The sequence below is a fragment of the Megascapheus bottae genome, chromosome 6, assembly GCF_031878675.1.
Source record: "Megascapheus bottae isolate mThoBot1 chromosome 6, mThoBot2.hap1, whole genome shotgun sequence".
NCBI classification, from domain to species: domain Eukaryota; kingdom Metazoa; phylum Chordata; class Mammalia; order Rodentia; family Geomyidae; genus Megascapheus; species Megascapheus bottae.
This window is the reverse complement of record NC_143514.1, coordinates 72,339,334-72,366,137: the sequence shown is the minus strand read 5'-3', so window position 1 is coordinate 72,366,137 and position 26,804 is coordinate 72,339,334. Positions and strand designations below refer to the sequence as shown.

Below are 26,804 nucleotides of genomic sequence, written 5' to 3'. Positions count from 1 at the left end.
GCTCAGGGACAAAGGCTAGGCACTAAATGCAAGCCCCAGGATGAGCAAAAAAAGAAATAAAAAATGAAGACTTTGTATCATGAAGGTAATGCAAAGATAGAGAAGCTAAGGTAAATATGTTGTTGTTACAAAGTCAAAGAAAAGAGTACCAGCTCACTGTAAGCCATTCTTTTAAAACCTGACCTCAATCAAAGAAACATTCTGTTGGCCTCCTAATGATTCCTCAGTCTTGGACAATGACACAGAATTCTCATGGCACACATCACAACACAGACTGGACACCAGCCTTCAAATTAAGGTAGCATATGAGTTGTTAATTCTGCAGTCATATATGTGTAAGTTAGAAAAATGTTGCTAAATCCAAGTTTTTGTCATTACAGTCCACTTTATGGTAGTGGCGAGTGAGTAAATAATACTCTGGGTAAGTATTCAGCCTAAATTTTCCAGCTTTACCACGTCATTGGTTCTGCTGAAGAAGGGGATGGAGAAATGAAGAAAATGTGCATCTGCTTTTGCTTCAACAGGTCTGGTGTATTTGTCAAACAAATTGCTTCTGTTTTTTTCCCCCCATTCTCTGTTATGTAACAACACTAAGACCATATCCTTCTGAGGGAACTCTTCACTCTTCATTTTCTTGATTACACTATTTCTTCTCCAAAGCCATGGCGTTTCTCTCTGTTTAGAACCTCTCTGAGTTGCAAAGGATGATAATTTTACCACAATGGCCTTATTCAGTGTAGAATCTGATACTGTCTAATACAAATTCAACTCATAAGTCCCTCAATATACATTTCTGTAAGTCATTAAGACTTTCTTCCTATTTGAGCCTGGCTTCAATGGCTCATGCATGTTATCCTGGCAGTTTGAAGCCAGCCTGGAAAGGAAAATCTGTGACTCTCTTCTCTCCACGTAACCACGGAAAGTCAGCAAGTACAGCCATGTCTCAAGTGGCAGAGCATTGGACTTGAGCAAAAAAGCTAAGGGACAATGTCCAGACCCTGAATGTAAGATACTGTAGATAGTAGCGTGCACACACACACACACACAAAAGATTAAAATTATGACAGTTATGAAACTCAAGTTTTGTATAATACTGAGTTTCTGAATAAGTTCTGAATGCTACCACATAACGATTTCTATTTTAATTTTTTTGCATTAAGTATAGAATGTCTCAATTTACACAAAAGAATGCTAGAATGAAAGCCAGGCACTGGTGGCTCATGCCTATAACCCTAGCTATGATCTGCCTTGCCTATGGGAAGATTTTAGTTCAAAGCCAGGCTGGGCAGCAGCAAAGTTCCCAAGAGACTTATATTTCCAATTGAGTAAACTGGAAATGGAGCTATTACTCAAAGTGATAGAGCTCTGGCCTTGAGTCAAAGAGCTCAGGGACAGTGCCCAGGCCCTGAGTTCAAGCTTAGAATGAGAATTCTAGAAAAAAGGAAACCTGAGAATGGCACATTTTGTGCTTTTTGCTGTCCCTTATTAGCTATTCAGGATGATATATGACTTTGAACTCCTGTTACTGCTCGTTTTCTCTAATAGTTAATTTATGAGAATGAATATTACATATATCTCTAATATAAAAACACGGCCTGCAAGTCTGGCCTAGTGGTAGAGTGCTTACCTAGAATGCATGAAGAGACCCGGGTTTAATTCCTCGGTACCACGGTATCACGTATATAGAAAAAAGCTGGAAGTGGTGCTCTGGCTCAAGTGGTAGAGCTCCAGTCTTGAGAATGCCCAGCTCAGGCCCTGAGTTCAAGGACCAATATTGTCAAAGATAAAAAAGAAAAGAAATGGGGCCTGGTGTTGTATAATTGTCATCCCAGTCACAACACATTAAACAGGTAGACTTGTGTTTGCACCAGTATAAGCAAAATGTGATGTCCTATTTCAAAATCATGAGTACAAAAAGGCCTTGGCATGCTTCTGCAAGACGGCAGTTCAGATGCTCGTACTGCCACACAAACAAGAATGACATTAGGGCAAGATGATAGAGGAATGCTAACCTAACTTGAACAGATACATCCATGTATCTATTCTCATTCATATTCATTCTCTCCCTCCCTCCCTCCCTCTCCCTCTCCCTCTCTCTCTCTCTCTCTCTCTGTCTCTCCCCCTTTCCCTCCCTCCCTACTTTCTTTTCTTGGGGGTTGTGAGGCTTGAACTATGGGCCTGGTTGTTGTCCCTGAGCTCTTCAGCTCCAGGCTAGCGCTCTATCACTTGAGCCACAGTACCACTTCTGGTTTTCTGGCAGTTAATTGAATAATAGCCTCACAGACTTTTTGTGCCCAGGCTGGCTTTGAACTATGATCCTCAGATCTCAGACTCCTGAGTAGCTATTTACAGGCGTGAGCCACAGGCGCCCAGCTTCTGTTTTTATTTTCTTGGCAACTTTTCTGGGGAAAGTATAATGAAAATACTCCCAAAAGAAAGTGAGGTACAACAAGAGTCTATCAAAGGATTAGAAATGAAGTGGACTAACAGAGAGGATGAAGGAATAGATGGATAGCTGGGAAGATAAGAAAGGCTCCAAAGAGTACAGGGTAGGATCTGACTTAGAGAGTATGATTGAAACATATTTCAAATGAATGGGAAATCATTACTTTCATAGTACAAATCTCTTATGTGTTTGACCACAAAGGACCAACCTTGTTGACCTGGCTAGGTGCTACTTGTGACATCAGACAATGCATTTAGAATGGCTGCTATAGGTGGTATATTCATTACAGGAGAACTCCCTCTTCAACTCAGGTAAGATACACTTATCTAGGGAAATACTATAGAATAAAAACAGGATATGATTTTTGGCTGTATACCAATGTTCCTGTATCACGACTACTATTGATTCTGGTGGTTTTTAATAATGTGAAGGTGGGTTGAACAGGCTTTCTGAATTGCTAAGCTATAGTACTTCTAATAGATTCTTATAGACATCTGGTGAGATAATACATGACCTATATACTTTTTTTTTTTTTCCCCAGTCCTGGGCATGAGCTCTCCCTGGATTTTCTCAAGGCTAGGGCTCTACCACTTGAGCCACAGCACCACTTCTGGCTTTTTTCTATGTATGTGGTACTAGGCAAGCACTCTACCACTAGGCCAAACTCCTGGCCCCACTTTTTTTTTTTTTTAACCATTTAATTATTTATCACTTACCAATTAGAACTTGTGTTCAACACCCACCCTCCTCTCCCAACCTACGGTGACTACTTTGTATGGTCTTGCTTATATCAGACATTTCATTAAATTGAAATCATGTAAAAAGTGGTACTTCATCATATTTCCACCTAACAGTTCAAAGTTCATTTGACTTTGGAGTATGCGCCAGAACTTTATTTCTTTTTAAGGCTGAAATCTAACTAGCTATTTGAAGTAGAAGATTGACTCCCTTCCCAATCGTGGCAGAGATCATCTTAAGATGCTCCTACGAACATTAAAGGACACAACTTTGTCACTAAAATCTTACATCAAAGTTCAACCATGCATAAGCACTGTTCTATGGAATCTTGTACCACCTCCCACAAAGATGCTTCTTATGAACATTTAATGACTTAAATTTGTCACTAACATTTTACATCAAAGTTATCCCTGCATAAGTACTGTTGTATGGAATCTTCTACCATCTCTCACAGAGATTAAGATTTTTTCCAGAGGGTATCAACTTCTTGAGCTTCTCTTAAGCAGATAAATTTACTCAAAGGCAACATCTGGGGCCCTTAATACTGACTGGAGAGTAGATGTATGAGTATTACTCAAAAGAAACAGACTAGGAGCCGGGAGTTTGGCCTAGTGGTTAAAGTGCTTGCCTAGCATGCATGAAGACCGGGTTCGATTCCTCAGTACCACATACATAGAAAAAAGGCAGAAGTGGTTCTGAGGTTCACGTGGTAGAGCTCTAGCCTTGAGAAAGTCCAAGGACAGTGCTCAGGTCCTGAGTTCAAGCCCAGGACTGGCACCAAAAAGAAAAAAAGACCAGACTAAAAAATAGCACAATACTAAGGATATAAACTCAAGAGATTGGCAGTGTTAATTTAGTAGAAGGTCTTTTAAATAATCTCGAGGCTTCTGGAATACTGGTGCATTTCTGTAGATGACATTTAAGAGATGATGAAATAACAGTAAAGTAACAAGACACTGTAGTAAACCTTAAGCAGCTTAAGGATTCATTTAGAGCAAAGCATATTCTATTCTTAACCAATATCCTGAAGAGCTTTAAGCAGAGGTTTGTTTGACAAAAACAGGATTTTATAAACATTCAATTCACTTATTCATTTATTTATTCATTCATTCATTCAAGCTCATGTTCTCATCCATGATAGACATACCCACTAGTATTTAAAAGAGTTGGGTTCAAGGGGCTGGGAGTTTGGCCTAGTGGTAGAGTGCCTGCCTAGCATGCAAGAAGACCAGGTTCGATTCCTCAGTAACCACATACATAGAAAAAAGCTGGAAGTGGTGCTGAGGCTCAAGTGGTAAGTGGTAGAGCTCTAGCCTTGAGAAAGTCCAAGGACAGTGCTAAAGCCCTGAGCTCAAGCCCAGGACTGGCAAAAAAAAAAAAAAAAAAGAAAAAGAAAAAGGGTGGAGAGGGACTGGGAGTTTGGCCTAGAGAGAGTTGGGTTCAAAATGAACTGGAGCCAGGAGAATCAGTCATCCATGCAGAACTGTTGGTATAGATAGTGGTAGAAGGAAGCAAGGAAAGAGCAAACAAAATCAACAAATTAACTCAGGAACCAGAATAAAGTAAAGAGGGACTGAAAGGTCTTATGCTTGCTAAGTGGCTCTTACTGCTGAACCACAACTTGATCTCTACTTTTTTTGTTTTTGAGCCACAACACCACTTCCAGCTTTTTGCTATGTATGTGGTTCCAAGGAATCAAACCTGAATCTTCATGCATGCTAGGCAAGCACTCTACCACTGGGCCCTTGAGCTATACTTTTTAATGGCTTTTTTGGGGGGGAGGGAGGAAAGGAAGGGGGGAAGTGACCTGGGGCTTGAACTCAGGGCCTGGGCACTGCTCCTTGGATATATTTTGCTCAAGGCTAGTGCTCTACCACTTAAGCCACACTAACACTTCAGGCTTTTTCCGTGTATGTGGTATGGAGGAACTGAACCCAGGGCTTCATGCATACTAGGCAAGCACTCTACCACTAGACTACAGTCCTAGCTCCCTTTAATGGTTATTTTTGAGACAGATTTCTTATTTTCTATCTGGCTAGGCACCTAGAACACAAAAACCTATTTCAGGCTTTTGTTACTGGGATGACAGACATGTGGCCTAGCATCCCTCTATTGATATAGGGTATTGCCAGATTTGCTGCTTGGCTTGTGTGGAACCAAATCTTATCTTGTGTTAATATGTACGATGAGAAATGTGTATGGGTTGAGAAGGGGTCTTGAGAAACTTTTCTGCCCTGGGTAGACTTGAATGAACCTTGATTTTCCTCTTCTCAGCCTTTCAAGTAGCTAGGACTACATGTATAAGCACTGATGCCTGTCTTGGTTTATAGTGTATGTATGTAAAACAAAACCAAAGGAATGAAGTCTAGAGGAAAAACAAGGATAGAGATTTTTTTTTTTTAAATTAAAAAAAAACTAAAAACCTGAGTGCCAGTTGCTCATACCTGAAATCATAGCTACTTAGAAGGCTCAGATCTGAGGATCCTGGTGCAAGGCCAGGGCAGGGAAGTTTCTGAGATTCTTTTCTCCAGTTAATCAGCAAAAATCTTGTAGTGGAGCTGTGGCCCAAGTAGAGTGACAATCTTGAGGACAAAAGTTCAGAGATAGCACATCGACCCAGAGTGCAAGCCCCAGGACTGGCATAAACACCAACCAACAACCTAGACACCACAAGCATATATACCAGGTGTAGCCAGCTATCTTTGGAGTACAGGAAGTTATCCATGAAGAATATTAAAATAACAAAAATAAGGAGGGTTTGAAACTGTGATCACAGGATTGTATGTGCCAAAATTCACAAAGAATGCTAATAAGGGGTAAACTTAACTGCAATATACATTATGTTTAATGATTCTAACTAAAAAAGAAGATAGTAATAATTATAGTAATAAGATAGTAATAAATCCAAGAATGTATTTGTGTCAGTCTTTACTTGAATTGTCCACCAGTGGTGTTTTTTTTTCCCCCCCAGTCCTGGGCTTGAGCTCAGGGTCTGAGCATTGTCCTTGGACTTTCTCAAGGCTAGAGTTTTACTACTTGAGCCTCAGTTCCAGCTTTTTCTATGTATGTGGTACCGACGAAGCGAACCCGGGCCTTCGTGCATGCTAGGCAACACTCTACGACTAGGCCAAACTCCTGGCCCTGAGGTGGTATTTTTCTAAGAAATCACTCTTTAGTATTGAAAAATCATAAAACTAATATAAAAATAGGAAGCCGGGTGCTAGTGGCTCACAAATATAATCCTAGCTACTCAGGATTCTTGAGAATCTGAGGACCATTGTTAGAAGTCAGTCTGGGTAATAAAATCCAGAAGACTCTTATCTCCAATTAACCACCAGAAAACCAGAAAAGGAGCTATGGCTCAAAGTGATAGAGTACTTGAGACTTTTCTGCATCAACGGGGAAAACTCTCTTTTCCAGGGATTGGAAGTAGCTCTTTTGGCTTCTGTGTGCAAAAGAAGACAGAAGTCAGAGAAAGGGAAGCTCTTGGTAGGAGCTGGCTTACTTGGAGGGCTTTCTTTTAAACCGAAAGCAGGTAAATACAACACCTCTTTGTAATAAAGGTTCATTACTAAGCCTAGGGGGGAAAATTTAGCTATTAAACAGCAAACAGATAATCCAAGTCTATTCATGGAACTATATGACAAAAGCTATTTAACATGCAGAATCCAGCATAAATGATGGAGTGATATACCTCATATGGAGAGGGAGTTGAGCCAAGGGCTTGAGGAGGAATGGCCCCTGATCCTGTCAGGAGGATGGCATGGATTCATTCTGCAGCACTTTTTCCTATGTGTCAAGGATTGTCTAAAATGATTTCAATGTGGAAGGCAACAAATAAAATGGAAGGCATGATAGATATGTACCACCAAGGCAGCTAAGAGAGAAATTTATTTTTTAAGGCAATTTAGAAAAAAGAAATAATTCACACACAAGGCAGAAAAAGCCTTTATCTGTAAGGAAGCTCGAAGTGAATCCTTTAAGAGTTGTTGCTTCTAAAATTATGTTGCTGGATGTGGTGTGGTGATTTGTGGTGATTTGAGCTACTACCTCAAAAGGCAGAGACTAGGAGGAACACAGTTTGAGTTTAGCCCATGCCAATAAAAACTTTAGCAAAACCTGACCTGAACCCACAAGCTGGGCATGGTGGCAAGCTTCTATGTCTATGATCTCAGCTACATGCTAAACATTATAGGAGGAATGCAGTTGGAGGCTGGCCCCAGGGTTTTTTTTTTTGTTTTTTTGTTTTTTTTTAAAGCAACACTTTAGCCAAAAATCAAAGTAAAAAGGGATGTAGTGTGTGGCTCCAGTGGTAGAAGGCCTGCCTGGCAAGCCAAAGACCCCGAAGTTCAACCCCCAATACCACCAAAAACAATACTAACAAAAAAAAGCCCCCCTCTGCTGGGTTTGGCAGGTAGCCCAGAGCTTGGACCAAGTTCTGTGCCTATGTTTCTAGAGAAATTTGAGAAGGATAAAGATATAAGTCCTGCAAGGACTAGGATTGTGAGATATTTACACCAATGTGAAAACAAGAGTAAACAAGATTTCCAAGGACATTTCATATCCTTAAGTAGAGCAAAAGTTAGAAATATATTTTAGGGCTGGGAATGTGGCTTCATAGTAGAGTACTTGCCTAGCATGCATGAAGCCCTGGATTTGATTCCTCAGTACCACATACACAGAAAAAGCCAGAAGTAACTCTGTGGCTAAAGTGGTAGAGTGCTAGCCCTGAGCAAAAGAAGCTCAGGGACAGTTCTCAGGCCCTGAGTTCAAGTCCTGGGACTGGCTAAAAAGAGAAAGAAAAAAATACATTTTAATTTCCTTAATCCTGATGTTGACATTTATTTATATCAGGGCTTTAACAATGAGTCTTTTTCAAGTCAGTCTACTGACTTCTGGTTTTATGTTTAAGTTTTGTTTGTTTCTCTATTTGAAAGTACTTTCTCAGCCTGTAGTACTAGGCTGAGATCTCAAGAATCACAGTCTGAAGCCAGTAAATAAGAAAATACATGAGGCTCATATTTCCAATTAAATATCAAAAAGCAGGAAGTGGAGCCGTGGCTCAAGTCGTAGAGCAAAAAAGCTAAGGGCTTGAGTTCAAGACCCAAAACTGGCATCAGAAACAAACCTTTCTGTACTCAGAATCAAGAATAAAGCAAGTGTTATTACTGAAATTTTTCCTGCATTGAAATGCAATACCTTTATATCTTTAAACACATGCAGTCTATTTCCATTTTAAAATGAAAGTATATTATAATCTTTGCCAAATTCATAGAACATCAAGTAAAATTCTTGCAAATTGTCACAAAGTCAATGGCTAATGTGACTGCTACATGCAGGATGGTGTTGTAGTCTCCATAGCCAAATTTCATCTTTAACACCTACACAGAGATGAGATGCCGGATCTCTGCAAAAGAGGACCTTGGAACTGAGATTCTCACAAAAAGCCCTGAAACTCCTAAAAGAATAATGGCCACAATAATAAAACAGGAAGAAAAGAAAACCAAAACTAGTGAGTAAACAAAAGAAAGCTGTTTAGTTTTCAGCTCCATGAAAAAGGAAGACTGCTGTCATCTCAAAAAGTGAGCAACCAGGTCATAGGGAATGTCTTCACACTTCCAAGTATGAGTATTGGTGGAGGATGTCAAACCCAAACTAATTTCAGCAAATATGTTCCCCAAGTCATTTGGCAGGTAAAATAAATACAAATATAAGACAGCTTTGGCTAGACTTGCCCTTGATCTATAACCGGAAAATTTTACCTAAGTTCTAGCCCCAGGACTAACACCCCCGCACCCTACCTCCCCCACAAAATAAATGCATTCCTGAAACTAATGAATTCCTGGATAACTAGAGAAAGTTTTGAAATCCCTTTATCAAATACATAGAAATCATAGTGAAGACACCTAAGCTTTCAAGAAATCACCCATTTCACAGAACTTGTGCAGCAAGTTCTAGAAGTGACCAAGTAGACTAAGTAGTCCAAAAATTCAGCCTATCTTTGAGGCTTGTCAGGACCATTCTTCTGGACCATTTTTCAACCCCAAACCACCCAGAACTACTCTATTTGGATCCAATCAAGAATACCATCCAGGGGCCGGGAGTTTGGCCTAGTGGTTAAAGTGCCTGCCTAGCATGCATGAAGACCCGGGTTCAATTCCTCAGTACCACATACATAGAAAAAAGCCAGAAGTGGTGCTGTGGCTCAAATGGTAGAGCTCTAGCTTTGAGAAAGTCCAAGGACAGTGCTCAGGCCCTGAGCTCAAGCCCAGGACTGGCCAAAAAAAAAAAAAAAAAAAAGACCATCCAGATAAAGGATGGTAGAATAGTTCAAGTAGTAGAGCTCCTGGGGCCTAGCCTAGTGCTTGCCTAGCATGCACGAAGACCAGGGTTCGATTCCTTGGTACCATGTACATAGTGGTGCCCTGGCTCAAGTGGTAGAATTCTAGCCTTGAGAAAGCCCCAGGACTGGTGGGGGAGAGGGGGAAGTAGAGCTCCTGCTTAGTTCAACCTCAGTATAGGGTGTGTGTGGGGGGGTGTGTGGGTGTGCACACACACATTAAGATTTCATCTAAAACAGTTGCAAAAAGCTTTTCAGCAGTTAGGTGAAAGGATCCTGGCCCTATGCCTGACATTTCTGTTTTTCCCCCCCAGTACTGGGCCTTGAACTCAGGGCCTGAGCAATGTCCTTGGGCTTTCTTAAGGCTAGAGCTCTACCACTTCAGCCATAGCAGCATTTCTGGCTTTTTCTATGTGTATGTGGTACCAAGGACTCGAATCCTGGTCTTCGTGTATGCTAGGCAAACATTCTACCACTAGGCCAAACTCCCAGCCAGACATTTCTATTTTTAATGAAAGATCTAGATGTTGATTATTGTGTATTATTTATATGTCACTACCAACAAAAAGCAAATGGCTCCTAAAGATATTTTGAAGCACTTCATCCTCAGGAAGGGGCAATACCATTGTCAAAATAAACATCAGGAACTTGACATCCAGAGCCAGGAAGTGTGGCACATTGCTATAGTCTCACTGAGGCTGAGGTAAGCTAATTATATGAGCTGAAGACTTTGAGATATGCCTCAAAAACAAACAAAAAAAGCAACCTTCTCCCTCAATTTCCAAACCAAATTGCTATGACTTATTAACTTCTCAAAGTGAAGTGAAACTATTAAGTCCATGGCTACTTTAGTGGGTATATTAAAGACTAAGAGCATTTTTAAATTTTCATTGTTAACTTCTATAACATCTGTAGAGAAATGAAAACCAGATCTGCTTTGGAGAATTTGAAAGTTGTCAAGTTACAGAAGTTCTTTTTTTTTTTTTGCCAGTCCTGAGCTTGAGCTCAGGGCCTGAGCACTGTCCTTGGACTTTCTCAAGGCTAGAGCTACCACTTGAGCCTCAGCACCACTTCCGACTTTTTTCTATGTATGTGATACCGAGGAATCGAACCCGGGTCTTCATGCATGCTAGGCAAGCACTTTAACCAATAGGCCAAACTCCCGGCCGTTACAGAAGTTCTTGAGATTCAATTGCTATTGGTGCTGAAGAATACATGACATATAATGAAATTACAGAATTACTGTGTCACAATGTGACAACAGAAAAATGTCTACTTTTATTAACCTCATAGAAGTCATGAACAGTTTTATTTCGATTAAGAAATCTTAATGGAGCTGGGTGCCAATGGTTCATATCTGTAATACTAGCTACTCAGGAGGCTGAGATCTGAGGATCATGGTTCAAAGCCAGCCTGCACAACAAAGACCCTGAGACTCTTATCCAATTAACAATCAGAAAACTGAAAGTGGTGCTGTGGGTCAAGTGGAAGAGCACCAGCCATGAGCTGAAGAGCTCAGGGACAGTGTCCAGGACTGAAGTTCAATCCCCATGAACAACCCCCCAAAAATATTAATAGAAGGTTTTACTAACTCCAAGAATATTGGGACTACAAGCAAATATGCAATGCATGAACACTATTTAATCCAAAATCCTTTGTGTCCATATAATCCTGGGCTCTGGATCTTAGAAGACTTGATACTATACAACAAACTGCTTAAAAGAAAATAAATATAAAAGCTTGATGAAAGTATAATTTTGGTAAAGGGTACTGTTTTCTACATTATGCCAAAAATTACTGTTCTCCAACATATGGTTTTTGGACAGCATTCAACAAAGCCAAACCAAAATGCTCTTTACAAAGTATGACTAACAAACCCCAGCGAAGAAGGTTTTTAAAACAGCACTGGCATGATAATAGTGAAAAAAGCCAGACTACTGAGAAAAGGGGCAATTTATCAGAAGTTTTTCTATACCAATTGCCTTGCATAATTTGCTGTTTCATTCTACCTTTTTTATTTGGTCAGTTGCAGGGCTTCAACTCGGGGCCTAGGTACTGTCATTGAATTTCTTTGTACTCAAGGCTAGTACTCTACCACTTGAACCACAGTGCCATTTCCAGTTTTTGAGAGGTTAATTAGATAAGAGTCTCATAGGGGGGCCAGGAACATGGCCTAGTAGTAAAGTGCTTGCCTAACATGCACAAAGCCCCTGGTTTGATTCCTTGATACCATCTATACAGTGGGGGGCGGGGAGGAGCCAGAAGTGGTGCTGTGGCTCAAGTGGTAGAGAGCCAGCCTTGAGAAAGCCCAAGGACAGTGCCCGGTTGATTTCAATACCCAGGACTGGCCAAAAAAAAAAAAGTCTCATGGGGATTTTTCTGCCTGGGCTGGCTTTGAACCCCGATCCTCAGATCTCAACTTCCTAAGTAGCTAAGATTAGAGTCACTAGTACTTAACCCACTCCACTTTGAGTTGGATATTGTACAGTTTAAAGGACCAGATACTCATGTGGCATTGACTAAGGGACACTGCCACAAGAAGTAAGAAATTATAAAAAGTAGGGACTTGTCAAGATTCCCTATTGATTACACAAAAATAACCACCAAGTTGCTGGTCACTAAAATCAGAGTGTATCTCAGACCAACCATGGGGAGCATGTTCATCAGCTGGCCCCCAGAATGGCCTTGCGAGGTGTGTACACAGAAAGTTACATAGCAGAGAGCAATGTTGCAGAAGATGGAGACTGACTCTAGAAATTAGCAGATAACTTAGTTAATATAAATCATTAAAATTTGCTAAAAAATAAAACACTATGGGATGCTACACGAAAACATTTGAATGGAGACGAATACAAAAACTTCTAGCCAGGTGCAGTGCCTTGCATCCTAGCTATAGGGGAAGTAGAAACTTGGAAGATTATAGTTCCAGGCTGGCTAGCCTAGATAAAAAGTGTACAAAATCCCATTTTAACTAATTAAAAGTTGAGTGTGGGGGCCGGGAGTGTAGTGGTAGAGTGCTTGTCTAGCATGCTAAAGATATGAGTATGATACCCTGGTACCACATACACAGAAAAAGCCAGAAGTGGTACTATGGCTCAAGTGGTAAGAGTGCTAGCCTTGAGAAAGCTCAAGGACAGTGCCCAGGCCCTGAGTTCAAGCCCCAGGACTGGCAAAAAAGCTGGGTATGGTTTCATTCAACATATGTGAGCAGTAGGAGGATGAATCACAATCCAGCAAGGCACAAAAAGACCTGTCAGGTGTCTGTGACTTACACTTCTAATTCTACCTATTCAGAATGAGACCCAAAGGTCAAACTTCAAGGTAAACTCAGTCAGAAAACTCCCATTAACTTGCAAAACTCAGAAGTAGAGGGGTGGCCCAAGTCATAGAACACCAGCCTTGAGTGGGAAAGCCAATCAAGAATACAAAGCCTTGAGTTCAAGATGTGGAAGAACCAGACAAGGCAGTGGCACATGCCTATGATCCAAGCTATTCAGGAACCTGAGATCTCCTTCAAACCAAAGTTTGAAGCCAACAGGACAGGAAAATCCATGAGACTCTTTATCTCCAACTAATCATCAAAATTTTGAAAGTGGAGCTGTGGTTCAAGTAGCAGAGCACTATCTGCGAGCAAAAAAGCTCAGGAATAGCATTCAGACCCTGAGTTCAATCCTCAGGACGAACAGGAGAGAGAGGAGAGAGGAGAGAGGGGAGAGGGGAAAGGGGAGAAGGGAGAGGAAGGAAGAGAGCTAGAACAAAAATATTCAAAAAATTTTAATTAGAGTGCTCATCTGGCAAAGACAAGTCACTGTGTTCACAGCCAGCACCACCCCCAAAAAACCCATAACATACAAAAAGACTGTAAAACTTTTACAGTATCAGTGACCACCTAATAAGGACAAAAAACTTTGGAAAGCAAATACTATTATCTGCAATTTCATCAGAAAGCACGTTTATATGTTGAAAAGTAGTTATCAGCTTTTGACATTCTGGTTGCTATTTTTTCAAAACTAAGATTAAATAGAGGTATTATATAGGTGAGATAGGGGAGCTCCATAAAATTACAGATTGATTGCCTGGGCTTTATAATTTTGAGGATTCAGAATTCGGAATTACAGACCATTCCTAATTTGAGTCTAACCCAAAGCAACAAAAGCAACCACTAATGATGAAGCATGAGCAAAAAAAAACCAAAAACAAAAAACAAAAAACCAACCCAGTATGTAGAGACATATACCTTGGAGGCATTTAATATATTTGGAAATTCTCATTTGCATTTTTAGACAATGGAGTTACTCTTTTGCAGGCTGTACTAAAACACAAACACACCACTGAAGAAATCAGATTAGGAATTTCAGCATTCATCTGATGATTCTGGAAGTCAAGGAAAGAGGCCAATTAAAAAAAAAATGGCCTCTTCTTCATGTTCAGCAAGCATAACATTATAAATGGCAGAACAGCTTACCTGGAACAGGGCTCTTTCTTGAATTCAAGTTCAGAGAATCCACAATGTCTTCTGTTTGCCCATCTGCTTCTACCTCTAATTTTCTTGGAATCTCTTTTGTATCTTCGCCAAGGTAAGTTCTTACGCTCTCCTCCTCCTCCTCCTCTTCTTCCTCCTCCTCTTCTAAGAGTCTCTGAACTGCAGTGGAGGTACCTGAAGCAGCAGTAGTAGTGGTAGCAGCAGGAACAAGAACTGGAGTGGGAGGAGAAGCTGGAGGAGTGGGAGGAGCTGGAGAAAAGGAAGCAACTGTAGGAGGGGTGATGGCAGCCGTGATACACTCCACTTTCATTTCTTCTGGGGGATTTTCTAGAATCTCCAACTCAAGAGTCAATGGCAACACTTCCTGTTTCACCATTTCTACAATGTTTTCTGTGGTTGGTAATTTTTCACTAATTCCATTCATTTCATTAATTACGTTAGTACTAGAAATCAGTGGAATTTCATTAGCTGTTATGGTACAGGTTTTCTTATATATATCATCATTAATTTCTACTGTTGGTGAATGGTCTGATGTTGCTGTGCAGGATGTGGTGCTGGGTAGAGGAATTGTATCTTCTTTAGAGGAAGAGAGCTCACATCTGTCATCTACAGGACTGGTGAATATGAGCTGGCTACTAAGAGCAGCAGAGTCAGGGGAAGCAACTGAACTTTGACCATCTGACGAAACAGTGGGAGGGGATGGAGGCGGAGGAATCTCTAGTGTGGACTCTACTGTAGAGGTCTCAGGTGTCTTTCCTGCTTGTTCATTCTTCTCTCCACTAAGGACTAGTCTAAGAACTGGAGAAGTAGTCTTTAACACTGGATCTCGTTTGGTTTTCTCTTCTAAAGAAGAAAAAAAAGTTTTACAATCATTCTTGAATCAGTAATTACACTTCATTGCCTTAGCTATCTTTTATCTTTTTGACTAAATCACTGACAAAATAGAAACCAAAGTAAACTTAATTTGAGCTTCCAAAAACACAGGTCTTATATGTTTTCTGGGTTTATCCACTATTATTTAGTGTCCATTACATGTCAATCTAATTTCAGAGTGACAGAATCACTTCTTTACTAAATTATGTCAAGAATATAATGGGAAAACCTGTAAAAACAAAACAAAAACAAACAAAAAAGCAAATGATTTCTTTCTCTTACTCTAATCCCCCAGAAATTTGCTATGTGGTCCAAGCTGGCCTGGAACACACAATCCTCCTGCTTCAGCCTCCTCAGTGGGTAAGGTGATTATCATCCCTACTACATCTTGTAGAACAGCATCTTACAAAGGACACATGACAGTGTCAGAAAAGAAGGAAAAACAATTAGAAATTAAATTCTTATAAAAAACTCTTTCCTTTTCTTCTATATATTTCTGCATGAAGCTGAATTAAAAAATGATATGTGTAAAATGTTTTAAAATAAGCCATAACACTATTATAACACCAAATTGAACTAATTTCTATTAGAAATTAGTGGAAATTTATCTTGTATTTTCTCATGTGAACAATTATTTTTCAAGGAGAAATTAAAGTTAATGCTCAAATAAAACAAAAAAGTTATGGATGAAATATCTTGGATAATATCTAAAATATACATCTGTGTATAAAAAGAATAAGGTTAAGCGAAAAAAAGAGAAACTGAAACCAAAAAAATGTGAACAAAAAATCAAACCACTTTAAAATTCCACATTCATTCATCATATGAGAGCAAAGGTGATATAGAGATTCTCACCCTTGTGTTTCCTTAGCACAATAAAAGTTGTACAGGAAAGCCAGATATGTATATGTTTATCAAATGCCAACAACAATAACAGCAACATCAAAAACCCAACACTTAATAAACTACCACAACACATTCTCAACTGAATTCTTTTGAATTTTTGGGCAGTTCTGGGTTGAACTCAAAACCTCATGCTTGGCTATGTAGTCATGACTACTAAGTTATGTCTCCAACCCTTTTCGCATTGCTTAGTTTTGAAATACAAGCTTTCCTGGCCCATATCTCTAATTTTACACTATCTTCAGTAGTTAGAATGACAGATGACTCCCCCTTCCCTGCCACACACACAACTTCTTGTACTGAGATGGGAATTTCTCGAGCAATTTTGCTAGGGCTTGTCTAGAACCACGATCCTCCTGATTACAGTCTTCCAAAAAGCCAGGATTATAGGCATGGGCCATCATGCCTATCTTCTTAAATTCACTATGCATCAGTGAAACACTCTTTACAGTACGTTGTTGAGATATGGGGGGGGAGGAGTGAGGCTGTTATCAAGGTTTTCCTTAAACCACAATCCTCTCAATCTCAGCTTTTCAAGGAGGTGAATTTGTCATGTACATTCACAACCGCTAAAACTGTCCCATTTTATTCTCATATTGTGGTATAGACCTCGAAGGGTGCTACTGATTACCGCCAGTCTCACAACTACCAAGAAGAGGCCAGCGGCTGAGAATGTGAAGCCCTGGGTTCAATTCCTCAGTACAACATACACAGAAAAAGCTGAAAGTGGTGGTGTGGCTCAAGTGGTAGAGCACTAGCCTTGAGCAAAAGAAGTTCAGGGACAGTGCCTTGGCCCTGACATTCCCACCCACCGACCCCCACCAAAAAAAAAACAGAAGAGGCCAAGTATCTTGCAGTCTCACTTAACAAAGGGTATCCTGTCCTAAATACCAACAGAGACCACCCAGGGCAATGTTTCTCTGAACAAGTGAGTTACATGAGAATTCAATTCACTAACACACCAGGGGCAACAAGTACAATGAGTAAGACTTCAAGTGATGCAAGGGTAACTGATCTTTGAATCAATTATCCATATCATACCCTTGAAACCCCAGATGGAGAAGATAATTACACCATTCATTAAGCACTTCATAGACTAAATCCACCTCTCAAAATAAACTATCACCTTCCTATTTAATAGAAAAGGAAAGTAAGGCCTTTAGAAAACATCTGTAAGTCTAAGTCATACAACCAACAAATACTCAACATGAGACTAGTGTGAAAGAAAGCCCATACTCTTCCAACTCAGGGTAGGAAGTGAAGACTAAGGAAAATCTTAACTATTTAGGGGAATCAAGCAAAGGGGCATTTTGGAGCTAACATGAAATTCTATTACCTAGTACAAAACTGCACTGACACTTTTCCATTGAGGGGGGGAAAAACTGGCTATTCAATACAGAGTTAAAAAAAAAAAGCAATCTTTACAAATTAAAATTTTCTAATTATGACTTTAAAAAGAAAAAGAAGGGCCAGGAGTTTGGCCTAGTGGTACGAGTGCTTGCCTAACATGCACAAAGACCCAGGTTCCTATTCCTCAGTACCACATATATAGAAAAAACCAGAAGTGGTGCTATGGCTCAAGTGTAGAGCTCTAGTCTTAAGAAAGACCCAAGGACAGTGGTCAGGCCCTGAGCTCAAGCCCTGCGACTGGCAAAAATAGAAAAAAGAAAAGAAAAAAAAAGAAAAAAGTGGTAATTTTCAAAAACTGATAAGCCTTTCCCTTCCTTGCTGTATTCCCTTCCCCTGCTCACCCCACCCTCCCTTTTTTGATGGCTAATTGGAGTTAAGTCTCAGCGAGGGGCTGGGGGTTTGACCTAGTGGTAGAGTGCTTGTCTAGCATTCACAAAGAGCTCAAGTGGTAGAGCTCTAGCCTTGAGAAAACCCAACGACAGTACTCAGGCCCCAAGCCTAAGCCCAGGACTGGCCAAAAAAGAAAGAAAAAAACAAGTCTCAAGAATTGGCACCAGTGGCCATCCCTGTAATCCTAGTTACTCAGGAGGCTGAGATCTGAGCACTGTGGTTTGAAGCCAGCATGGGCAGGAAAGTATGTGAGACTCATCTCCAATAAAAAATACTCTAGCCAGGCTTGCTGGCTCACACCTGTAGTCCTAGCTACTAGATCTGAGGATCATAGCTCAAAGCCAGCCTGGGCACTAAAAAGTCTATGAGACTCTTATCTCCAATTAATCACCAGAAAAGGTGCTGAGGCTCAAGGGTAGGACAGTAGCCTTGAGCTAAAGAGCTCAGGGACAGTGCCCAGGCCAAGAGTTCAAGTCCCACACAGACCAAAAAAAAAAAAACTAGAAAGTCAGAAGTGGGGCCGTGGTTCAAGTGGTAGAGCACTAGCCTTGAGTACAAAGAAGCTCAGGGACAGTGACCAAACGCAGAGTTCAAGCCACAGGAACGGGGGCAGGGTGGTGGTGGTGGCTAAGGGCTGTCAGATTTCAACCTCCAGAGATACTAGGATTACAGGTGTGAGCTACTGGCATCCAGCCATTTCTTCCTTTTCTTTTGGTAATAGGGTCTGAATTCAGGACTTCCCACTTTCTATATAGACCTACCACCTACCATGTTTGTAGTTCAACTGGTAAGCACTTTCTAATGGTATGAGAATTATCTAAGTTTCCCCCCCCCCCCAACAAGAGTGTTACAAACTATTTCACACAATGGCAGGCTTTTGGTAAAATAAGAAATTAGCCTCTATGTTTCTGTTGAGCAGAAGGTAATAGCAGTCCCTTGTAAATTCAATGAAATATACTTAAGAAACTACTCTCATATTTCAAGGAAATCTTGAGAAGCTGATTGTTATTCAAATTTCCTCTAAGTCAAAAAGAATGGAAAAACTATAGAGTCCAAAGCATGTTTTCATTTCCCTTTCTAGAAATCTAGGCCTAAATATGACAAAATTAAAGGCTACCATAGCCTAGAAATCTTAGTATTCTTTCTCACTATCACCACCAGATATGCAATAAATTTAAAATATTTTAGCATAGCTATAGAGGAAGTCATAAATAAGATATGTTTTAACCAGGTGTTGGTGGCTCACATCTGTAATCCTAACTCAGGAGGCTGAAAGGTCTGTGGATTACAGTTCATTTAGCCCAGAGTTTTGTTCATGAAACTCTTCTAATTAAGTACCAGAAAAGCTGAAAGTAGGACTGTGGCACAGAAAGCTCAGGACAGCACCCAGGCTCGACCACACACATCTTATAGTATAGCAAATATTCAATACCCTTAGCTTAACAATGCACTTTAACTTTACTTTGTACATAAGGATTAGGTTTTTTTGCAGAAGTGTTATGAAATTCTAAGGGAAAGACTAAAAATTATTTTTTTTAATTCTAAATTTTGACTTAAAACTTCATCACCAGGCAATGGGAGCCTGAAATTTTAGCACTTGGGAGACAAGATCCTAAGTTGGAGGCCTCTACCGGTTACCAAGTAAAATACTGTATCTCAAAAAACAAGTAGTGGGCTTTTCCAAGAGCTGTGAGAAGCAATTCTGCCCAGAGAATGGCTTTAATGTTCAAAAGTAGCTTTCAGTGTGCATGAGAGGGGGGGAGGGGAGAGGCACTGAGGGGGGAGGGAGGGGGAGAGACACAGACACAGAGAGACAGAGACCTCCTCTAAAGCATTTATTTAACTACAGCAGTGCAACTCTGAAGTGTGCCAAGTTAGACCTTTGTTTATCTTTTATTTTAAGACTTTTTTTTTCATTTTTAACAGTATTCCAAACAATACAGTACTTGCCTTTGTTCACTTTTTTTAACTAGCTTAATACACAATGGAGAAAATTAACTTTTCTATTTTCAAAATACTTTACACAAAACAAACACCAAAGCACTGAAGTGATATGTCACCAGTCATCTTTCAGAGAGTTTACAAGTGTGATTAAATGGCAGTCTAGCCAAAAACCCTTAATTAAGCACCTCTAATTTATGGTCTTTTTCTAAATATTCTTTAACAAATTAATTTGTAGAAAATGCATTTACTAATAGCCAACTAAAAAATAATAAGAGGTGTGGAGGAATGAGTCATTCAAGAAGACAGCATCTCTTTAGAATCCAGGCAGTGAAAGGCAGCCACAGTGACTGGCTTCCCTCTCTGTTTGCTGAAAATGATCTCTCAGTTATGGTGAAAGTGAAGTTAAAACTCAGCTGTGCAGGAAACACTATGTAAGAAAAAATTCCCGGGGCCGGGAGTTTGGCCTAGTGGTGAAGTGCTTGCCTAGCATGCATGAAGACCCAGGTTCAATTCCTTGGTACCCCACATACATAGCAAAAAGCTGGAAGTGGTGCTGAGGCTCAAGTGGTACGAGTGCTAGCCTTGAGAAAGTCCAAGGACAGTGCTCAAGCCCTGTGCCCAAGCCCAGGACTGACAAAAAAAAAAAAAAAAAAGAAAAAATTCCCTTAAAATGATCTTTCTTTTAATTAAAAAGTAATTTTATTCGGGGCTTTCTGCTTGCTAGGCAGGTGCTCTACTGCTTGAAACAAATCCCCAAGCATTTAATACTTTTACTTATATTCCAGAAGGCATCATATTTATCTACAAATGCAAGATACCTTATATTCAAGGTATTTTCTTTGCTGAGTGTGTCCTCACAATAGCTTCAACTTTTCTGTTCTGTGGCACAATGGGAACTAGAGGGGAAGTGACTACAGCTCCTTTAAGCCCCATCTGAATGCATGCTCCCATTCTAACTACTTACAGAAGTCCAATCTTCTAAAAATGTTCTTTTGTAAAGGAAGCCACATAAATGAGATATATTAATTATATAAATCTGTGTTGTTGTCGATATTCATAATCTTATTTATAATAACCCACACATACCAAGTTTTAAAAAATAACACATGAAGGCAAATTTGCCTATAGATGGATAGTGACAGGCTTGAACTCTCTAGGCCTGGGTATTGTCCCTGAGTTCGTCAGCTCAATGCTACCACTCTACCCACCCCTTGAGCCACAGCGAAACTTCCAGGAAAATACATAATCATTACCACGTTAGTTTACTAAAAGTAATTTTCAAGTATTTTACACTTAATGTGGAAGGCTGAGGGCAATGTAAGCAGTAAAGGACACCCAAAGTAAGAGGGAAGAAAACAGTTATACACAAACCTTGCTTCTGGTCGCTAGATGCAGTAACAGGGGTGCTGGTAGCAAGATGAGCGCTCTCCACAGTCCCATAAACCACAGGGCTGTGCTCTGGGACCTGGCTGGGCAGCTGCTGGGATTTGAAGTACAAAAAAGGATGAAAATGAGCGTGCGAACATAAAATCTAGCAACATGGAACCCAAAGAGGGAGCGGGGAGGCAAGGGAACAGAGGTCAAAAAGTAAAAGAAGGAAAGCAAGGACAAAAATATAGGGCAATATAACAAATTCAAGGATACAAGGGGAAACAGGGTAGAAAAAGGAAGAGGTGGCAGAAAAGGAGGAAGAAGAAAGATTACCATTAACCACACAAGAAAGACAATAAGCATATACTTCACTCTGTGGTTCCTTCTAAGGACAAGCAGCCTTTACACCAACAATAGATGTCTGAGAGGGATCTTAATGAACTTCCAAAGAACCATGGGTTTGGTAAACTTCGCTTCTAAACTACCCAGGAAAGCAGGACAATAGGAATGGAAAAGACTTAAAAACCAGTACTGATTCATGAAAACACGGAATTGTCATGACTCCTATTAATACATTTATAATTGTATATGTTAATTGCTTTTCATGAATTATTTAAATGTGTTTCAACTTAATTATCTTTAATATGGCCAAGTAAAAGTATCTGGCTCTTCAACTGAACACTCTTACAATGAAAAATAGCTATCAGAATCAAAGTAAGGGGCTGGGAGTTTGGCCTAGTGGTAAGAGTGCTTGCCTAGCATGCACGAAGACCAGGGTTCGATTCCTCAGCACTCCACATACATAGAAAAAGCCAGAAGTGGTGCTGTGGCTCAAGTGGTAGAGTGCTAGCCTTGAGAAAGCCCAAGGACAATGCTCAGGCCCTGAGCTCAAGCCACAGGACTGGCAAAAAAACAAAAAAAAAAACAACAAAAAAAAACAATCAAAGTAAGAAGGCTGAGAAAGTCAAAATAACCGCACAACTTGGAACAAAATTACATAGAAAAAGGCAAAAACACTCAGTCCCTATCACCTCAAAACAGGTACTCATCTGGGGTTGGAGAGCTATACAAAAGCCACAAAACAAAACTGTGTGTCTCCTTGATCTAAGGTCAGCTGTCAGTAGCTCAATCTCTGACTTTGCAAGCTGATAACATAGCTCCCAGCACAATTCTGTATTTGGGTGCACTGTGTGTGCAAAGGCAGAGAGGGTCTCATAAAATTGAAAACTGCAATAAAAATTAAGATGTGATGGATCACTCTTTTTAGTATCAGAAACTCCGTGGGCAGAGATCAATGGGAAGATCAAAGTTTGACGAAAAGTCATGAAACCCCATATAAACAAACAAACTAGATGTGATAATATACACATGCAACCCCAGCTATCTGGGAAAGGTAGGGAGGGCATAAGTGTCCAAGGATGTTCTGAAAGAGACAATCTGAAAAAATAACTAAAGTGAAAATGACAGATGCATGGCTAAGTTGAAACCTCACAACTGCCAAAAAAAGTTTTTGTAAATGAAAAATTCAGAGCCAGGAGCATGGCCAGGTAGCGTGCTCGACTAGCATGCACACCAAGCCCTGGGTTTGATTCCCCGGAACCACATACATAGAAAACGCAGCAAGTGGTACTGTGGTTCAAGTGGCAGAGTGCTAGCTTTGAGTAAAAAGTGTCCACTGGCAATGCCCAGGGACTGAGTTCAAGCCCCAGGGCTGGCAGCAGCAGCAAACAACAAAATTCAAATATCTCTCCAAATCAGCCATTGCGCTTGAAATTCTTGAAGTGGGAATATAGATTAAATGAGCATAAATCATTCATGATGACACGTTTTATTTAAGTTAATAATGCTTTTCAAAATGTGCATCGTTCAATTTATATTATTATACATGTGTAAAACAACAAGGGAAAATGTTATTTCACCTATTCATTAGACCATGAAATTGCTCATATTCCACGATTACTTCTAAATGAAGATTATGATCATTATTTTGAATCATAGAAAAATATAAATCAGGATGGCTTCATAGCTGAAAATTAAAACACTGCTCAATTCTAATGGCTGAAAACATATCTACAAATACTAATCCTTAGTATTTATTAGTCAACATTTCTTAGGGGGTGGACATTGTAAATTGTGCAGTCAACCTAAAGGGAAGAAAATACTCCAATTGCCTGAGAAAATATGCATTAACAACAACAACAACAAAAATTACATAGATAAAGTGAGTTTAAGACAGTAAAAATTTGAGGAGATCAAAGGACTGATCTAAACTACTTCAAATCATATAAAAAAGACAACTGTCCATTTTGTCTCTGTTATCTTTCCCCCCCACCCCTCAGTCCTAGCACTTGAACTCAGGGGCCTGGGTACTGCCCTTGGGGTTTTCTCAAGGCTAACACTCTTAATTACTTGAGCTACAGAACAATTTCCAGCAGTGGGGGAGGGGGAGGCGCAGGGACCAAGGAATACAACACAGGGCTTCAAATATGCTAGGCAAGCACTCTACCATTCGAGCACACTCCTGGAAGTGGTGCTGAGGCTCAAGTGGTAGAGCTCTAGCCTTGAGAAAAATCCAAGGACAGTGCTCAGGCCCTGACTGGCAAAAAAAAAAAAAAAAGAAAAATTTATGTCTCTTAACAGTATTTTATTTAAAAGTTCACCATTGGAGCACCTCTGATAACACAAAGTACTTAAAAGCAACAAGGGCTGATCTGAAGAAAGAAGTTTTCTTAGGAGCAATGGTGTTAGTGTGTTTCACACAAACACTCAACCCTCTAAAACTTTAAAATCAAGTTTCCCATTGATGTTTAGCAGTTTTCAACTACAGTGATGAAAGCATAAAATTACAGGATAAAGGACAGCAAGGTAAGAGATTTCTGGTTATAACAGAAATGAAATTCCATTCTAAACTGCAGTTGATAACTCTAATGAGACTCTATAGATTAAAGTGCTGGACTCAAAGGAATGACAAAAAAAAGGTTGCCCTCCTTTGTTTTCTATTTTGTTGTTGTTTTTTGCCAGTCATGAGGCTTGAACTCTGGGTCTGGGCGCTGTCTTTGGGCTCCTTTTTGCTCAAGGTTAGCACTGTAACACCAGAAGCACTGTGTCACTTCTAACTTTTTCTGTGAATTACTGGAGATAAAGAGTCTCAAGGACTTTCCATCTGGCTTCAAACCACGATCTTCAGATCTCAGCTAAGTAGTTAGGATTACAGGTGTGAGCCACGATTGCCCAGTTGGTGTGCTCTATTGAAGTAAAGTTCTGTGCTATAAACGTTATTCCAGAGTAGAGAGATAAAGTACAATGTGAGGTATACCCTCACACCCTAACAAGGAGAAGCCATGAGGAGGAGTCACTGTGAACACAGGTTCATGGAAGATATGAAAGAAGGTGCCACATCTCAGACATGAAAATAGCAAGTATGGAAGGTTGAAAGAGGTCTCACACAATCAACTTGTGGAACAAACTAAGATATAAAAGGAGGAAGGGCGGTGGTGGCTCATGCCTATAATCCTAGCTACTCAGGAGGCTCAGATCTGAGAATCATGGTTCAAAGCCAACATGGGCATGAAATTCTGAGAAACTATCTTATCCTCAATTAACCACCAGAAAACTGGAAGTTGTGCCGTGGCTCGAGGGCTAGCCACGAGCTGAAGAGCTCAGGGACAACATCCAGGTCCAGGGGTAGGGCAGTAGACTTGAGCTGAAGAGCTCAGGGACAGCATCCAGGCAGACTACAAGCCCCATGACCCACAAAAACAAACAAACAAAAAACCCAAAACAACAAAAACAAAACATTACCCAGAATATAGTATTTTTGTCCCGACAAAAAAAACAACAACAAAAAGTTTACATATATTATGTTGTCAACATATGTAAAAAATACATTAAAACACCTATGTCATAGGGATTTTACAGTATAAAGAGCTCTAAAAAGAAGACAAAAACTACAGCAAAAGATGTATATAAGATATAAATATGCATGACTGATATAGGACTGCTTAAAAATTCTTAACTTACTAAATGAGTAAGTAAAAAATTAATGAAATAAAAACTTCAACCAGGCGCCAGTGGCTCATGCCCATAATTTTAGCTATTCAGGAGGCGAAAGATCTAAGGATCATTATTTGAAGCCAACTTAGGCAGAAAAGTATGTGACTCTTATCTCCAATTAACCACCAACCAGAAAAAAATTGGAAATAATGCTGTGGTTCAAAGTGGTAGAGTACTAGTAAAAAAAAGCTCAGGAACAGCACTCAGGCTCTGATTTCAAGCCCCATGACCAATGAATGAATGAACAAATGAACAAAAAAAGGAAGGAGCAAAGGAAGGGATGAGAGGAAAGGGAAGGGAAAGAAGGGAGGGAGGGAGAGAGGGAGGCTAAATAAATAAAAATTTAAATTTTCTAGGCTGGGAATGTGGCTTACTAGAGTACTTGCTTCTCATGCATGAAACCCTAGATTCAATTCCTCATTACCACATCAACAGCAAAAGCTGGAAGTGGTAATGTGGCTTAAGTGGTAGAGTGCTGGTCTTCAGCAAAAGCAAATCAGGGACAGTACCCTAGGCCCTGAGTTCACCTGGCAAAAATTTTTTTAAAAAAAAATTCAAACTATTAGAGAAGCAAAAATTACAGATTACATGTTCTTATCTTGGTGACACAAGACTAGCCAATATGCTGGGTGGCGGGCGGTGCGGTGGCTAACACCTGTAATCCAAGCTACTCAAAAGACTGAGATCTGAGAATCAGGTTCAAAGCCAACCCAGAAACAAAAGAACCTGAGACTCATATCTCCAATTAACCTCTAGAAAACGGAAATGGGGCTTAGCTCAAGCGTAGGGCAGTAGCCTTGAGCTGAACAGGTCAGGGACAGTGCCCAAGTCTAGGGATAGGGTAATAATAGCCTTGAGCTGAAGAGCTCAGGGATAGTGCCCATGCCGAGTTCAAGCCCCATGACCCACAGGGGAAGAAAACCAAAAAACAAAAAACTAGCCAATACATGTCTAGAAGTACATAACAGTTTAACACAGTAGTATTAATGGTACTGAAAACAGGAAACAATATAAAGACAATTTTCTTTTTTTTTTTTTTGCCAGTCCTGGGCTTGTACTCAAGGCCTGAGCACTGTCCTTGGACTTTCTCAAGGCTAGAGCTCTACCACTTGAGCCTCAGCACCACTTCTGCCTTTTTTCTATGTATGTGGTACCGAGGAATCGAACCCGGGTCTTCATGCATGCGAGGCAAGCACTCAACCACTAGGCCAAACTCCCAGCCCGACAATTTTTTTTAAAAATATGGTATACCCAAAGAAATATCATGTAACCATTGAAATTTATGTATTTATTTACTTTATTTTTGCTGGATCTAGGGCTTGAACTCAAGGCTGAGGTGAGGCACTGCCCTTTGAGCTTTCTCAAGGTTAGCGTGCTCTACCACTTGAGCCACAATACTACTTTTGGCATTTTTTGAGTATATGGTACCAAGGAATCAAACCCAAAGCTTAGTACATGCTACCCAAGTACTCTAGCACTAGTCCATACTCCTGGCCCCAACCACTGAAATTTGTGACTTTTCACAGGCATAGTTATAAAAATTAGTCAAATCAAAACATTTTTGCATGATCATAGAAATTCAGTTATAAAATATTAACAATATTAAGCTATATGCATTAATATGCCTATGTTCTAACATGCCTGGAAGAATTTGCCTCAAGCCAGGCACCGGTGGGTACAATCCTAGCTACTCAGGAGGCTGAGATCGGAGGATTGTAGTTCAAAGTCAGCCCAGGCACAAAATGTCCACCAGACTCTTATCTCCAATTAACCATCAAAAAACCATAAGCGGCACTGTGACTCAAGTGAACTCATGGAATTTTTGTGCCAGGGCTGGCTTTGAACCAAGATCC

The 26,804-nt window shown here is 40.1% G+C and overlaps 1 protein-coding gene across 21 annotated transcripts in view; it reads right to left on the bottom strand.

Moving 5' to 3' along the window:
- Positions 1–26,804, bottom strand: part of Eif4g3 (eukaryotic translation initiation factor 4 gamma 3) — a 224,921-nt gene that overhangs the window by 93,987 nt on the left and 104,130 nt on the right. For 15 of the 21 annotated variants that reach the window (XM_090335635.1, XM_090335639.1, XM_090335657.1 and 12 more), the window contains 2 exons: positions 20,899–21,007; positions 13,990–14,850 (listed from right to left, as the gene is read on the bottom strand). In XM_090335635.1, the coding sequence (XP_090191761.1) occupies positions 13,990–14,850; positions 20,899–21,007 (970 nt within the window). Of the gene's footprint in view, positions 1–13,748; positions 13,899–13,989; positions 14,851–20,898; positions 21,008–26,804 lie in introns of those variants that run through there. The other 6 variants (XM_090335656.1, XM_090335637.1, XM_090335645.1 and 3 more) reach the window with 2 other exon arrangements.